The sequence below is a fragment of the Phoxinus phoxinus genome, assembly GCF_949152265.1.
Source record: "Phoxinus phoxinus genome assembly, chromosome: 21".
NCBI lineage: Eukaryota > Metazoa > Chordata > Actinopteri > Cypriniformes > Leuciscidae > Phoxinus > Phoxinus phoxinus.
In genome coordinates this window covers 3,085,628-3,100,866 of record NC_136896.1, presented here as the reverse complement: position 1 = coordinate 3,100,866, position 15,239 = coordinate 3,085,628, and the positions used below count along the sequence as shown (strand labels likewise).

Sequence of the window (15,239 nt, the reverse complement as noted above, 5' to 3'; positions counted from 1 at the left end):
GATCAATACATGAATCAATAGCCTACACTTGTTAATCGGAACTGCCGAATAACTTAGACAAAACATAACAGTTGTGTATATAGCCTACTTTGTGTGTATCACATAAACACCCTGAACATGACATCTAGAAACCCCTTTTAAAAAGTTGACCATTTATAAAAAATCTGATCTAACTTAACATGTGAAAATCAAGTAAAGCATCAGTTACTGTCAGAAATTACCATCTGACTTGACCTAGTGCTGTTTTAACACTGAATAAAACAGTCGAGAATGTTGGTGCATTTCATTATAGTTTGTTATTTATTTCTGTATTCTCTATAGGCCATCATAAAGAGAGGCTATTCAATGCAAACACGGTCCTTACAGAACTTATTACAAGCAAACCACATACCGGTACTGTATGAAAGACCAGGAGCAAAGTGAGAGAATAAAGAAACTTCAGAGTAAAAGTTGTGCCTTCACTTTCAACAACATCAGTTTCATCTGATAATCATATTGACCAAAGACAAATATTTGATCCCGGCAGGACACGGCCTCTGCTGGCAGGAGAATACATTGCAACAGTAACATGGGGCAAAATTATTTTCTCCTGACAATAGATGCCACAAAATCTCATCTCAACACTTTTAATGAATGGCTACGATATTTTCAATTTTGTCGTTTCATCTGAATATTAACATTTGTGAGATTTAGTCAGCCGAAACAAAGTCTTGAGGATAATTTATCTACTTTTGTGTCTCTGGATAATGGTGATCAGTGACACTGTATTGTGTTTTTTGTGTCTATTTGTTAATGAGTGATTTGAGGACACATTAGTGTTTTTGGATTTGTGGAGTAAAAGCTATAGTTTATAAATTTTGACGTAAAAATATAATAAGTGGCATGTTGTTACTTGTGTTATTATGGTTAGACTTAGACTTATTGTAATTAACAGGGTTATTTAATTTTTTACATTTATTATATCAGACATGTTTGCATATCGGTTAATTGAGTGAAATCATTCAATTCGCTTTCAGTGTTTCTATTATGAAATATCTTCAATGTCATTAGCAAGTATATAAATCATAGAATAATTTTACCTTTCAGATTAATCTCTGTTACTGGGATTCTGCGTTGTCTGTTATCGGTTATTAAATTATTCTGCTAAATTGTAAAAATAAAATGAAATACAATAGCTGATTTATTATTAAAAATATATGTAAATATTAATAAGAATTATATCAAAAGTAAATGATAAATTCTGTAAAAGTGTATCCAGTAGGGACCATCTTATCCCTCATTTAATATTTGTCATTTGTGTGCTATAACAACGAAATGAGCAAATGTTTCTATTTATTTCCTATAAAAACACATTGGCTGATGCATCATCATCCAGCACATGCTAAACTTATATTTACATGTTACAGTTTAAAAGTAAATCCACATTGTTCTTAAGAAGAGGCATCTTTCTAATACATTATATTCATACATGTATAACACTTGAGCAGAGAATTTATATTCCCACATCACCATTTCCCACAGATTAACTTGTAATTGTCACTAGTATAGTTGAAGGGTCACAGACATTAAAGTTGATTAAAAATTCTGAAAAGAGACTTTGGACAATAATGAGATTATCATGAGACTTTAATAATTGAATAAATACAATAATAACGCTGACTTAAAAAAAATCAATGGGATATATACAGTGTGGATATATGATACTCAAAACTGCTAAAATATAAACAATATTTTACTAAAATTATTAAAGTGTTTGAAAACACAAAAGCAGAATTATTATCTGATGCAGATTATCTCAACATGGCCAAATTGTCACGAATTCAGCCTCTGTGGCTCCCTCCGCTCACCACCAGAGATCACCATCACCCGAGTACTAGCTCTTTGGACTGCATTTCCCATATACCCTGTACCTGTGGCTGATTTGACTCACAGGTGTTTCCCATTGACTCTCTACTATTTAAACTGTTCTCTCAGCTTCCTCTTTGCGAAGTCTTGTCTTGCCATGCAAACATTTCTGAGCGTTTATTCCGTGTGTGAGTTCCCGTGTATGACCCTGACTGTTTACTGGACTTTGATTCTTTGCCGCCTGCCTATTCTGATTCCATCTGCCTTGTCATTTGATTATCCTGTGTGTTTGTCGCCTGCCCTGATCTTCAGCCTGAACTCTGACTTTGATTCTGCTTTATCTACATTGTGCTGGAAGCCTGTGATTGAACTCTGCCTGTTTGACTTGCATTCTGCAAATGGATCATCGCGACACTGACTCCTCGTTACACAAATATTGGCCGATTAATTGGTCTGATCAATAATGATCTAAAATGTTGAAGTATATGAGTTTGTTCAATGAAACACATTTTTAGTTAAACTGAACATTATCACTTGCATGATCTTTACATGAAAAATCAAACAAAACTCTCTGCTTTCATTTAGTTTCATTCTGAATATTTCCTGTCATCATTGTTGGTTCTGACATCATTGTTGGTTCTGTCATCATTGTTGGTTCTGACATCATTGTTGGTTCTGTCATCATTGTTGGTTCTGTCATCATTGTTGGTTCTGACATCATTGTTGGTTCTGTCATCATTGTTGGTTCTGACATCATTGTTGGTTCTGACATCATTGTTGGTTCTGTCATCGTTGTTGGTTCTGCAGAAGCGCCTCTTTCATATTTCATCTGGAATCCAGAAGGGTTGTTGCGTTTGAACCTCTTTATGCAAAATTTGATGATGATGATGATGATGATGATGATGATGGAAGAGCCTACAACAGCACCAGTGATGATAATGGCCCGAGATCCACGACCTGTTTAATATGATTTATAATAACATTAAGATATGCAATAAAATGCTGCAGCAACACTGTTAACATCACAGACTCACAATATATTTCTGCTGCTGTTAGAATTTGTACACATATCTAAATGTACTCTATACAGAAACATACAATTCAAACAACTAGCATCTTTCTGTGTTGTGTAAGTAACCTGAACTCATACTCCGTAACAAAGAGTTATTATAGAATGTAATATCTTTCTTACCAGAAACTTCAGTGATACTGTCATGTTTAATGGTCTCTGCTAACATATTTTAAAACAATGTTAGTAGATGGAAAATAAATGTTGAGTTGGAAACATTGTAAACATCAGCACAGCGTACACTGTAGAAATCTGAAAAGTTTACATCAGTTTAATACACCAATAGAATCTAATGTCACTTTACACATCAAAAGTAAAGTTGAAGTGTGTCGCTTAATTGATCATATACAGTAATGTGTATATAACAAAAACAGCAGCAAGTTGTTTTATATAATGACAACAGCTTCTTGTATTCTGTTAGTAACCAATTTGTATTCATTTATAAATAATTATAATACACTGTAATATATTTCGTACCAGGAGCTTCAGTGACAGGTTCAGGTTTACTGTTTTTTTCCACCAGCAAGATCCAGGTGCTGGTTCAGAGCTAGAGCTAGAGCCAGTTCGGAGTTGGTTCCACTGACGGGTCTTCAGAACCGGTTTGCCTTTCCACAGGCTAGAGCGCCACAACAGAGCCAGATCTTACGTCACTGTGTATACATCTCATGTTGCCAAGCAACGCTAGCGCGGCAGCGCCAAACAAAAACACACCAGGCTTGTTCGAGATGGTTCAGCTTCTCGCAGACCGATCGCCGCATGACATTAAAGCACTGCGAAAGCGATCCAAAAGCACAAGGAGTCCTATGCTCTCCAAACACTCCCGGAGCTCTGATCGGTCCGCGCCGCTCCGATGCATCTCGAACAAGCCTTACATCAACAATGGCGGTCGTTGCGTTACTATTGATGCTCATGGCTTTGCGAAACTACATCGGCATCCAAACACGGCGAATCCAACGCGTTCGTGCAGCTCGCCGTAACTTGCATAGACGGAGATTACAATCGAGCTGCTATTAGCTCGATTAGCAGCTATTTAAAAAATGGCGGTCACAAGTTTCTGTTCGTCTTGTTGGTCACGGTAACCCAGCCCCTGACGCAAGCGGTTTTTACTTCTAGCCCAGCAATGTTTTGGTGCTACTTAAGAACCACTTTTACTGGTTCGGAGCTGGTGCTTTGGTGGTCGAAAAACAAAGAACCGATTTGAAACTAGGCTCTGGCTCCGAACCAGCACCAGCTCTGCCTTGGTGGAAAAGGGGTTAAACCACTGTTAGTATTGAAAATAAAAGTACAGTTGTAAACATTTATTGAATTATAAACAACAGTATTATATACGGTACCTGTTATGTTCACAGTGATTTCAGTTAGTGTCACTCCACATGTTGTTTGCACAAAGAATCTGAATTGTCCCGTCATTGCTGTAGTTGAACTGAATCTGCATGTGAAGTTGTTTCTCTGTTCACAGGGGTCACGAGGAAACTCTTCTCTACAGATTTCAGAGTCAGAATATTTCTCAGGATATTGAAACTTGTACAATGTAATGCAGCATCCAGACTTCTTCAGAGAGACGCTGCAGGAGAGAGTTACTTCTTCATCCACAGTTCCAGTCACATCCTCAAAGCTTACACTCATGGCATCTGAAAAATAGTTTAAATCAGTTTAATACATCAACAGAAAACTACAACCCCATTTCCAGAAAAGTTGGGACATTTTATTTAACGCAATACAGAATCTGTGATTTGTTAATTACCTTTATTTAACTGTGAAAAGCAACAAGAAAGGATTTCCAACTTTTTTACAGAACAAATTAATTGTATTTTGTAAATATAAACAAGTTTAGATTTTGATGGCTGCTACACACTCTAAGTAAGTTATAAATATTCTGACAGGAGAGTAAAGAACAGTTTTCTGAGTTTCAAAAGTAACTCAATAATCAATATATTACCTTTCTTACCATGATCTTCAGTGTCAGGTTCAGGTTTACTGGTCTCTGTGAACAGATTTTAAACCACTGTTAGTATTGAAAATAAAAGTACAGTTGCAAACATTTATTGAATTATGAACAACAGTATTACTGTACCTGTTATGTTCACAGTGAATTCAGTTATTTTAATTCCACATGTTGCTACCACAAAGAATGTGAATTGTCCCGTCATTGCTGTAGTTGAATTGAATCTGCATGTGAAGTTGTTTCTCTGTTCACAGGAGTCAGGAGGAAACTCTTCTCTACAGATTGTGAAGTCATTATATTTCTCAGGATATTGAAACTTAAACGTTCTAAAGCAGCATCCAGACTCCTTCACAGAGACGCTGCAGGAGAGAGTTACTTCTTCATCCACAGTTCCAGTCACATCCTCACAGCGTACACTGTTGTCATCTGAAAAATAGTTTAAATCAGTTTAATACATCAACAGAAAACTACAGCCCCATTTCCAGAAAAGTTGGGACATTTTATTTAATGCAATAAAGAATCTGTGATTTGTTAATTACCTTTATTTAACTGTCAAAAGCAACAAGAAAGGATTTCCAACTTTTTTACAGATCAACTTAATTTTGTAAATATAAACAAGTTTAGATTTTGATAGCTGCTACACACTCCAAGTAAGTTAGGACACAGGCATGTTTACCACTGTGTCACATCACCTTTCCTTTTAATTACACTTTTTAATTATCTGGGAATTAAGGATACTAATGTTTAAGTGTTGCAAGTGGAATATCTGACCGATCTCGTCTGATATAAGAACTGCTCAACAGTCCGTGGTCATCGTTGCCATGATGGGTCATACATGTTCAATAAGAGACAGATCTGGACTGGTCAGGCACATCTCTTCTATGGTGCAGTGTCTAGAAACCACTCAGTTTTATGTGCAGAATGAGGCCTGGCGTTGTCTTGCTTCCCAGGAAAGATGTCATCTTGATGGCAGTTTATGTCTCTGTATGATCCAAATATACGCCTCCATGTCAGTGGCACCTTCACACAAAAGCAAGTTACTCATGCCGTTAGCACTGATGCCCCCCAATACCATGTTTGCTTTTGCACCGGTCGCTGAGGAAAGTCTGGTTGCTCCCTTTTGTCTTTGGGACTGAGAACTCAATGTCTGTTTTTCCCCAAAACATGGACTCATCTGACCACAGCACACATTTCCAGTGTCTTCTAGACCGTCTGAGATGAGCTCGGGCCCAGACAACTGATGTATAGCTTTCTCCTTGAGGAACAGAGATTCAAGTGGCATTTCTTGATGCAGAGTCAGACTGTGTTAAGTGAAAACAGTTTTCCAAAGTACTCTTGAGGCATGTTAATATGTAAATATTCTGAATGTTCTGATCCAATCTGACTTCTGACCTGTAATGCTGCCCGAATCATAATCATACACACTTCGTTCGTTGGCCAGAACTGGCCCTCTGACTGAGCCTGGTTTCTCCCAAGCTTTTTTTATCCATTCTGTCACTGATGGAGTTTGGGTTCCTTGCCACTAGGCTTTTGGCTTGCTTATTTGGAGACATTTGGGGACATTTAATATTCAACAATATTATTGATTTGCCTTACTTAAGCTTACGCAATTTTCTTCTAGAAACAAACTTTGTTGTATTATTTTCATGTTATCACTGTGAAGCTGCTTTGATACAATCTGTATTGTAAAAAGCGCTATATAAATATGCATGTCAAGTCACCTTTATGTATAGAGTAGCATGACGGATTATCATGCAGTGCCATCTGAGGGGTCGAAGGTCACGCACATTCATCAGAGGTCTCCTGTCTTGCCCAACACAGACTGAGATTTCTCTGGATTCCCTGAATCTTTTAATGTTTATCATTACATGCATTACATCTTTTAATCCTTTAATGTTGTATTATGCTATGAGGCAGACGTCCATGTGTGCGGTCGCTCACAGCTTTTTATAGAGGTGGGAACTTTATATTTATCTTTGTAAAGAAAAGAAATTCAGAAACATTCAGGATCTGTTTTTTTCTTCTTTTATAAATAAAACAGCTTCAATACTGAAAGCTAGGCTACATTATATTTCTCAGCAATGAGGTGATAACTTTGCTGCTAATTCATAAAAAAAAAAAAATATATATATATATATATATATATATATATAATATATATTTTTTACTTTTATTTTGTCTCGCTCGTTTTTTTGGGGTGTGTTTCAGCCATCCAAATCTAAATTTGTTTATCTTTACAGAATACAATTAATTTGGTCAGTAAAAACTTTGGAAATATTTTCTTTGTACTTTAGTCAGTTAAATACAGGTTTAAGAAAATGAACAAATCACAGATTCTCTATTGTATTGCACTTGGTTGGGACTAAAATAATGTCCCAACTTTTCTGTAAATGAGGTTTGAATTAGTCATTTTACAGGTCAAGAAATTAATTTTGAAGTGTTTTGCTTCTTCGATATTAGCATCAACAAACAGAAATGCAAAAATAGCAACAGGTTCTGCAAACACTCTCCATCTGAGACTCTTCATCTACCATGTGACTCTGGGTCCAAGTTATGCATAATAGCCTACAGCATGATGAATTAGCTAAGAGACAGTCACTTCTTTAGAAAGTATTCTCTTACCATCATAAGCTTGACAGACAGCGGTGAAAGCCCAAACCAGAATGAACAGCAGCACAACATTACTAGCACCCATCGCTGTTCTTCTGCAAAAAACACATGACAAACATTTAGGATGAACTTGTCCTGTGTGTTGATCACCGTAACTATCCTGGACTAAAAGTCACTGTGTGCAGACTAAGCAAATTGTTGTATAATGAATTGAACCACAATCAATCATAAATCATCTGTATTCACTTACATTACATTTAATCATTTAGCAGACACTTTTAACCGAAACGACTTAATCATAAAGATGAAAATTAGACATTTTAAAATTCACAGTGACGTCATTCGCTGCTTTCACTAGCTGTAAGTCTCTTTCAAGGAAAAGCGGCCATATTTGCAGTGCCTCTGGGCATCTAGTTCAGGCATCCAAGATGTCACATTAATGTTGTTTGCTCAAATAGCACCAATAAAGCTTTTATTTCAGGCTGGACCAGAAGGATGCTGACTGTTTCTATAGCAACTAGAGTGATGACTTAACCAATCAGTGATTGCCTCTTTTATTTATAAGGCGGGGTTATTCCACCATACTGCACTTTTCCCCATTCATAGTAACATTTAAATGCACTGTTTCGGTATATCTAAAGTTTTTGATCAGTGAGTACTTTTAAGTGAAAGCAAGATGAGGGTAGATGCTATATTTATATTTCATTTTGAGATGTGGACGTGGACCTCAGGAGCCTAACCCGACTAAATGATTGGAGAAATCCTGTATACGTCACCAGAGAGAAGTCTGAGATGCATGGATGAATATTCACAATATATATATATATATATATAAGACCTAAAACACGAGTTAAAAGGAAATATAGGTAAGGTAGGCCTATATATTGTTTGTTTCATGCCAACTTTAATGCCCTATGTAAGGTTTAATTTCCACAACACGTTTTCAGATTCGTATAACCTCTCTCTCTATATATATATACAAAATTAAATCCTCACTGGGTTCAGTAAAAGCAAATCGTGTTAAAGTTGTGTAACAACACTCAGTAGACTACAACCTGTAACGTTACCGAGACCTGTAACAATTTACTTTAACTGTGATAACCATCCTAGTCTGCCATACCATACATTGAATTATATATTCATTAAATCTAACGAACATTTCATGTAGACCTAACTAAGGGCCTATCTATCGGGACTTAGGTAAAGTTGGTTTTATATTCGCATATTCGCACATTCGCGGACTTCCGCGTTTAATAACTCGTGAACTAAACGTTGTTGCTACACAAAACACCTATCACATATAACTACACATATAACACCAGAAGCTACAACCTATTTTTCCTCAAAACGATCTTTCCTTCGCAGTGGACAAAATACATTGATCTCTATGCGCAGGCTTCTAAGAAGGGACCATCTGCAAAGTGCAAACCTGAAGGAAAGCTCGTTTTGAGGAAGATTAAAATATTGAAACAATGTTATTTGTGTAGGAACAATATTCAGCTCACGAGATATTGAATATCTCGGTGAATATCTGAATATAAAACCAAATTTACCCAAGGTTCAGACTGGATCATGACCTTCAGTACCACATACGTGGACAGCGCCACGAACATAGTCAAGTTTTCAAAAAAAAAGTTGCCAAACAGGGTAAACATAGTTTTAGGTTTGATATTTGATGCGTATTCACCTAGACTGCTTTAGTTTACTTTTGTGTATTCTACATACAGTACGCAAATATTTTTATGTAAAACTTACAGTAATTCACCAAATGGATTTTTTCATGTTCCAAAGGTTGTAGTACTTTCCTAGTGACCAGATTGACTTACTACAGGTCAAATTGTGACAACAACTCCCTTACTGTACGTACAATTGACAAATAAGTTTATGAAAAAATTACTGTGATTCGCTGTATTTTTTCGTGTTTCAAAGGTTGTAGTACTTTCCTCGTGACCAGACTGACTTACTACAGGCCAAATTGTGACAATACCTCCCTTACTGTACGTACAATTGACAAATGTTTGTGAAAAATTACTGTAATTCACCTAAAGTATTTTTTTGTGTTCCTAAGGGCGTAGTGCTTTCCTAATGACCTGACTGACTTACTACAGGTGAAATTTTGACAATAACTCCCTTACTGTACATACAGTACACAAACATTCAGGCTAACCATAAGCTACATTAGCATTAAGCTAATTTAGCTTGCTAATCTGGTTAACATGCTTTTGTGTTCTCATTCTTACATTGAAGGCTCTCCTCGGCAGATTAGTAAGACAGTGTCAACTGAGTGGCACAAGCTGCTAAACCACGTACCACGAGCCCCGAACCATTCCGGTTGTGGGTTCGAATCCTGTGTGGCACATGCCCAGACTGCAAGAGGTACTGTGGCCTTAAGTGGTGGTAAAGTTGCTTCTTTTCCAGATATGGTGTCTATATGTGAAGGAACTCAATAAATACCAACATGCAGCAAATGTATATAAAAATGTATAATTTTGAGTTGCTTCTCACTTGAAGTATGGACCTTATGCACTAAAACACAACTTCCCAGTGGCGCAATGAGATGAGAGTCAGGCATCTCACCCAGAGATAGTGGGTTCAAGCCCGTGTGGAACGACTTTATAAAATTGTGTGTAATGTTGTGTCATATCGATTCCTTTATTATTTAACATTGTACTAATCTTTCTTCCTCTTGGGTTAGAAATAAGTTTGTCTTGTTCATTATGTTCATTCTCATCTGAACTTCTGTTCATTTTGAGTTAATTTTCACCTGTACTTCTGAACCAGCTGTTTTTTCATGTATGTTCAATTTCTGCTGTTTTTACTCTTCCTGCTCTTGCTGCTGCTTCAGGGGCTTGGCCCCGTATCGCTGCTTGCAGTTATATTTCCACTTGTTCCTTAACCTGTAACCAAGAAAACTAACACACACAGACACAGTTTCTTCAAGATTGGATTTGGCCAGGCTTTAACAATAAACAGGAGAGTCTTCTCAAAACATCAAGATAACATGTTCTTTCTCTCAAGGAGAGAACACTTTAAATCAACTGTAAAGTAAAGACTTTAACTAAGAAATGGTCTCTCAACTATAGACTTCAATGACCCCTGCTGAGACCATTGCTATCAGGGTACCCTAGAAAAGCAGATGGATGTAGTAACACCTGTTAAAGAAGTCCATATTTCATCTCTGGAAGCCGGGCTAAATGAGCAAGCACTGTTACTGCATTCCTGGCATGGGCCAGACCCTTCAGTCACACCTCAGATATCAAATACAGACATTTAAAGGATACATTAAATAACATTTTCGATAATCACACTGGTAATTTCTATAACAAAGTAAAGTCTCATAAGCCTAGAGAAAACATTCAACTCATTTGATATTTAGAAGGAAAAATATTGATTAATACCTTGATTAAAATCACTCATTAGATATACATTGAAGCAGCAGTGGATTCCAGAATCCACTTCTTCGGGACTTCATAACAAAAACTAAACTTGAATCATTACAATAAGGGTGTTGCTTATTTATAATGTTGAAAATATGATTAAGCTAAAATCTTTACCGTTATTTTAATCAATGAAAGAAATGTGTTGTACAAGGAACAGCAGTTCTAATACTTACTTTTATCTAAAACATTTATCAAAATGAATTGAGTAGAGTGATCACTAGGAACATACTGTAACCTTTGGAACATGGAACAAGCTGAAATTACAGTAATTTTTTCATAATAATATGTATGTACTGTACTTACAGTAAGGCAGATATTGGCAATATTTAAACTGTAGTAAGTCAGTCTAATCACTAGGAAAGTACTACAACCTTTGGAATATAAAAAAACATTATAGGTGAATTACAGTTTATTACATAAACATATGTAATAAACATGTAATAATGTGTATTACATAAACATATCTGATGATTGTACAGTAAGGGAGGTATTGTCAATTTGACCTGTAGTAAGTCAGTCTGGTCACGAGGAAAGTACTACACCCTTTGAAACACGAAAAAATACTTACAGTGAATTACAGTTATTTTTCATAAACTTATTTGTCAATTGTACGTACAGTAAGGGTGCTATTGTCAAAATTTCACCTGTAGTAAGTCAGTCTGGTCATTAGGAAAGCACTACGCCCTTAGGAACACAAAAAAATACTTTAGGTGAATTACAGTAATTTTTCACAAACATTTGTCAATTGTACGTACAGTAAGGGAGGTATTGTCACAATTTCACCTGTAGTAAGTCTGTCCTTTCACTAGGAAAGTACTACAACCTTTGGAACATGAAAAAATACTTACGGTGAATTACAGTAATTCTTTCATAAACATATTTGATAATTGTACGTACAGTAAGTGAGGTATTGTCACAATTTCACCTGTAGTAAGTCTGTCCTTTCACTAGGAAAGTACTACAACCTTTGGAATATTAAAAAAAAATCACTATAGGTGAATTACAGTTTATTTCACAAACATATGCAATAAAAAAATATGTAATAATATATGTAATAATATGTTTATTACATAAACATATTTGATAATTGTACAGTAAGGGAGGTATTGTCAAAATTTCACCTGTAGTAAGTCAGTCTGGTCCGTAGGAAAGCACTACAGCCTTTTGAACACGAAAAAATACTTACTGTGAATTGCTATGATTTTTTTTTTTAAAACATTTGTCAACTGTACGTACAGTAGGGGAGTTTTGTAAAAAATCTCACCTGTAGTATTTCAGACTGGTCACTGGGAACATGCTACAACCTTCGGATAGTAAAAAATCCCGTTGGTGAATTAATGTAATTTTATTCTAAAAAGTACTTATGTACATTATGTGAGGCAGGTTTCCTAAATACAATCATTATAATGCAATTTTTATTGTTGCTAAAGTACAATCAATAGCATTAGAACACATAATGTGAGAGATATTTGCTGGTACATCTGTAGTTTGCAAAAATGTAGTTGTCTGTTTGCACACAATGAAAAAAAAGACAACTTTTTACGGTCCCTATCTTGTTCACCGCACTACATTGGACATTCAGTGAACATTCGCAAGTTTGTATGCCATTAAAACAATACTTGCCCATTTTGATCGATTGTGGAAAATGTTGTAGTTCACCATCCTTGTCCTAAAGATAATGTAGCTGCTTTTATTTTGCAAAAATGTGCTTTATTGCATATGTTATTGAGACACTTTTTAAGCAAAAAAGTGTGAATGTGCGAATATAAAACCAACTTTACCTAAGTAACCTCTTACACCTGTCATAGTTAACAAATATGCAATGTCAAACTTTTTCCAATTATAACATTTTATTATAATTATAACAAAATATCTTAAAACATCTTATTATTAAAAAATTATAAATATAGCCTACAACATGCTAAATAAAACAACACATTATAACGAGCTCCGGGAGAAACTGCGACATGAACCATGGCGTTATCATTAAACATTTAAAGACGCATCAAGTAAGAACGAGCACGAGATATTCCTCGGAGAGGAGCAACAATTGAAAAAATGCCTTCGGGTGTAAGGGCTAAACAAAAAAGGCTACATTGGTTACAAATACTGTAACTTTTGATTACTAGCCTACTTTATATGGTATCACCAGAAAATGTGATCCAAATGCAGCCCACATGTAGAACTTCACCAAAAACCTTCCTCATTCCTTTACTGAGTTCCAAATAAGAAAGATAGACCTATGTAAAATAATAATAATAATAAAAAAATCTTAGAATGATTATGTCCAAATGTGATGAATTTATTTTCTAAAAAGTTTTCTATCAAAAGATACATACCTTTTGGCTCTCCTTGCTGTAGTTTTGGAGTTAGGCTACGAGTCTTTACTGTTTTTGTATTCCACTCAGAAAAATGTCTTCGGGTCTGTCTGGCAACTTTTTCCATTCGGTTCTCCAGCACTGAGATCACAAGCTATAAGCATAAAACCCAGACAAATAGCACGAGTATGATCATGATGATCTGGCGGTGTTTTGCAGCTCCTCTGCTGTTAAGGAGGCAATGGCATGCGCGACTCCACAGAATAACAAAATAAGAGTCCTTTTTTAATGCTGTCCATGTGATCAATACATGAATCAATACACTTGTTAATCGGAACTGCATAAGGAAATGCCGAATAACTTAGACAAAACATAACAGTTGTGTATATAGCCTAGTTTGTGTGCATCATATAAACACCCTGAAAATGACATCTAGAAACCCCTTTAAAAAAGTTGACCATTTATAAAAAATCTGATCTAACTTAACATGTGAAAATCAAGTAAAGTAAAGTATAGTTTGTTATTTATTTCTGTATTCTCTAGTCTAGGCCATCATAAAGAGAGGCTGGCTATTCAATGCAAACACGGTCCTTACAGAACTTATTACAAGCAAACCACATACCGGTACTGTATGAAAGACCAGGAGCAAAGTGAGAGAATAAAGAAACTTCAGAGTAAAAGTTGTTCCTTCGCTTTCAACAACATCAGTTTCATCTGATAATCATATTGACCAAAGACAAATGTTTGATTCCGGCAGGACACGGCCTCTGCTGGCAGGAGAATACATTGCAACAGTAACATGGGGCAACATTATTTTCTCCTGACAATAGATGCCACAAAATCTCATCTCAACACTTTTAATGAATGGCTACAATATTTTCAATTTTGTCGTTTCATCTGAATATTAACATTTGTGAGATTTAGTCAGCCGAAACAAAGTCTTGAGGATAATTTATCTAATTTTGTGTCTCTGGATAATGGTGATCAGTGACACTGTGTTGTGTTTTTTGTGTCTATTTGTTAATGAGTGATTTGAGGACACATTAGTGTTTTTGGATTTGTGGAGTAAAAGCTATAGTTTATCAATTTTGACGTAAAAATATAATAAGTGGCATGTTGTTACTTGTGTTATTATGTTTAGACTTAGACTTATTGTAATTAACGGGGTTATTTAATTTTTTACATTTATTATATCAGACATGTTTGCATATCGGTTAATTGAGTGAAATCATTCAATTCGCTTTCAGTGTTTCTATTATGAAATAGCTTCAATGTCATTAGCAAGTATATAAGTCATAGAATAATTTTACCTTTCAGATTAATCTCTGTATACTTGGATTCTGCGTTGTCTGTCATCGGTTATTAAATTATTCTGCTAAATTGTCAAAATAAAATTAAATACAATGGCTGATTTATTATTAAAAATATATGTAAATATGAATAAGAATTATATCAAAAGTAAATGATAAATTCTGTAAAAGTTTATCCAGTAGGGACCATCTTATCCCTCATTTAATATTTGTCATTTGTGTGCTATAACATTGAAATGAGCAAATGTTTCTATTTATTTCCTATAAAAACACATTGGCTGATGCATCATCAACCAGCACATGCTAAACTTATATTTACATGTTACAGTTTAAAAGTAAATCCACATTGTTCTTAAGAAGAGGCATCTTTCTAATACATTATATACATGTATAACACTTGAGCAGAGAACTATCTTTGGCGGTATGAGTTTGAGTCGAGCTGGTGGCAGATCCGCCATTTTGGGAATAACAACTGGTTTGTTTTTCCATTTTTGTCAGTTAGCATTTTTACGGATAGCTTCCCTTCCTCTCAATATACAAAAGTTTCTCCTTATCTCTCTGAAGACTCTTCAGTGTTTACAGGCAGAGTTTACTATCATAGTCTAGGATCAGTAACTTGGTAACCCAGTGATGTTGGTCAAGGACTACAGGGTGTATAACTGATAACTCTAGGCCTTCTGCTCGACGTAAACGGCCACCAAT

The 15,239-nt window shown here is 35.5% G+C and overlaps 1 protein-coding gene across 2 annotated transcripts; it reads right to left on the bottom strand.

Annotated features, from left to right (window-relative positions):
* Window positions 1–1,080: 1,080 nt before the first annotated feature.
* On the bottom strand, window positions 1,081–13,332 carry LOC306989726 (uncharacterized protein). 2 transcript variants are annotated; one of them, XM_079595660.1, is made up of 6 exons: window positions 13,249–13,332; window positions 7,482–7,564; window positions 4,989–5,285; window positions 4,854–4,898; window positions 4,249–4,545; window positions 1,081–2,802 (listed from the first exon to the last, which is right to left on the bottom strand). In XM_079595660.1, exons 2-6 carry the CDS (start codon window positions 7,552–7,554, stop codon window positions 2,423–2,425), a joined length of 1,092 nt encoding a protein of 363 aa, XP_079451786.1. In that variant the 5' UTR covers window positions 7,555–7,564; window positions 13,249–13,332; the 3' UTR covers window positions 1,081–2,422. The 2 variants fall into 2 exon arrangements, with proteins under 2 accessions (XP_079451786.1, XP_079451787.1); XM_079595661.1 differs by having other exon boundaries at window positions 4,863–4,898.
* Between the last annotated feature and the right edge of the window lie 1,907 nt (window positions 13,333–15,239).

Coding starts and splice junctions, on each gene's coding strand:
- LOC306989726 (XM_079595660.1), bottom strand. CDS start 7,554: ATGGGTGCTAGTAATGTTGTGCTGCTGTTCATTCTGGTTTGGGCTTTC. Junction 4,899..4,988: donor ATTCACTGTGAACATAACAG/GTACAGTAATAC, acceptor ATCTGTTCACAG/AGACCAGTAAACCTGAACCT. Junction 4,546..4,853: donor TGAAGATCATGGTAAGAAAG/GTAATATATTGA, acceptor ACTATTTTTCAG/ATGCCATGAGTGTAAGCTTT.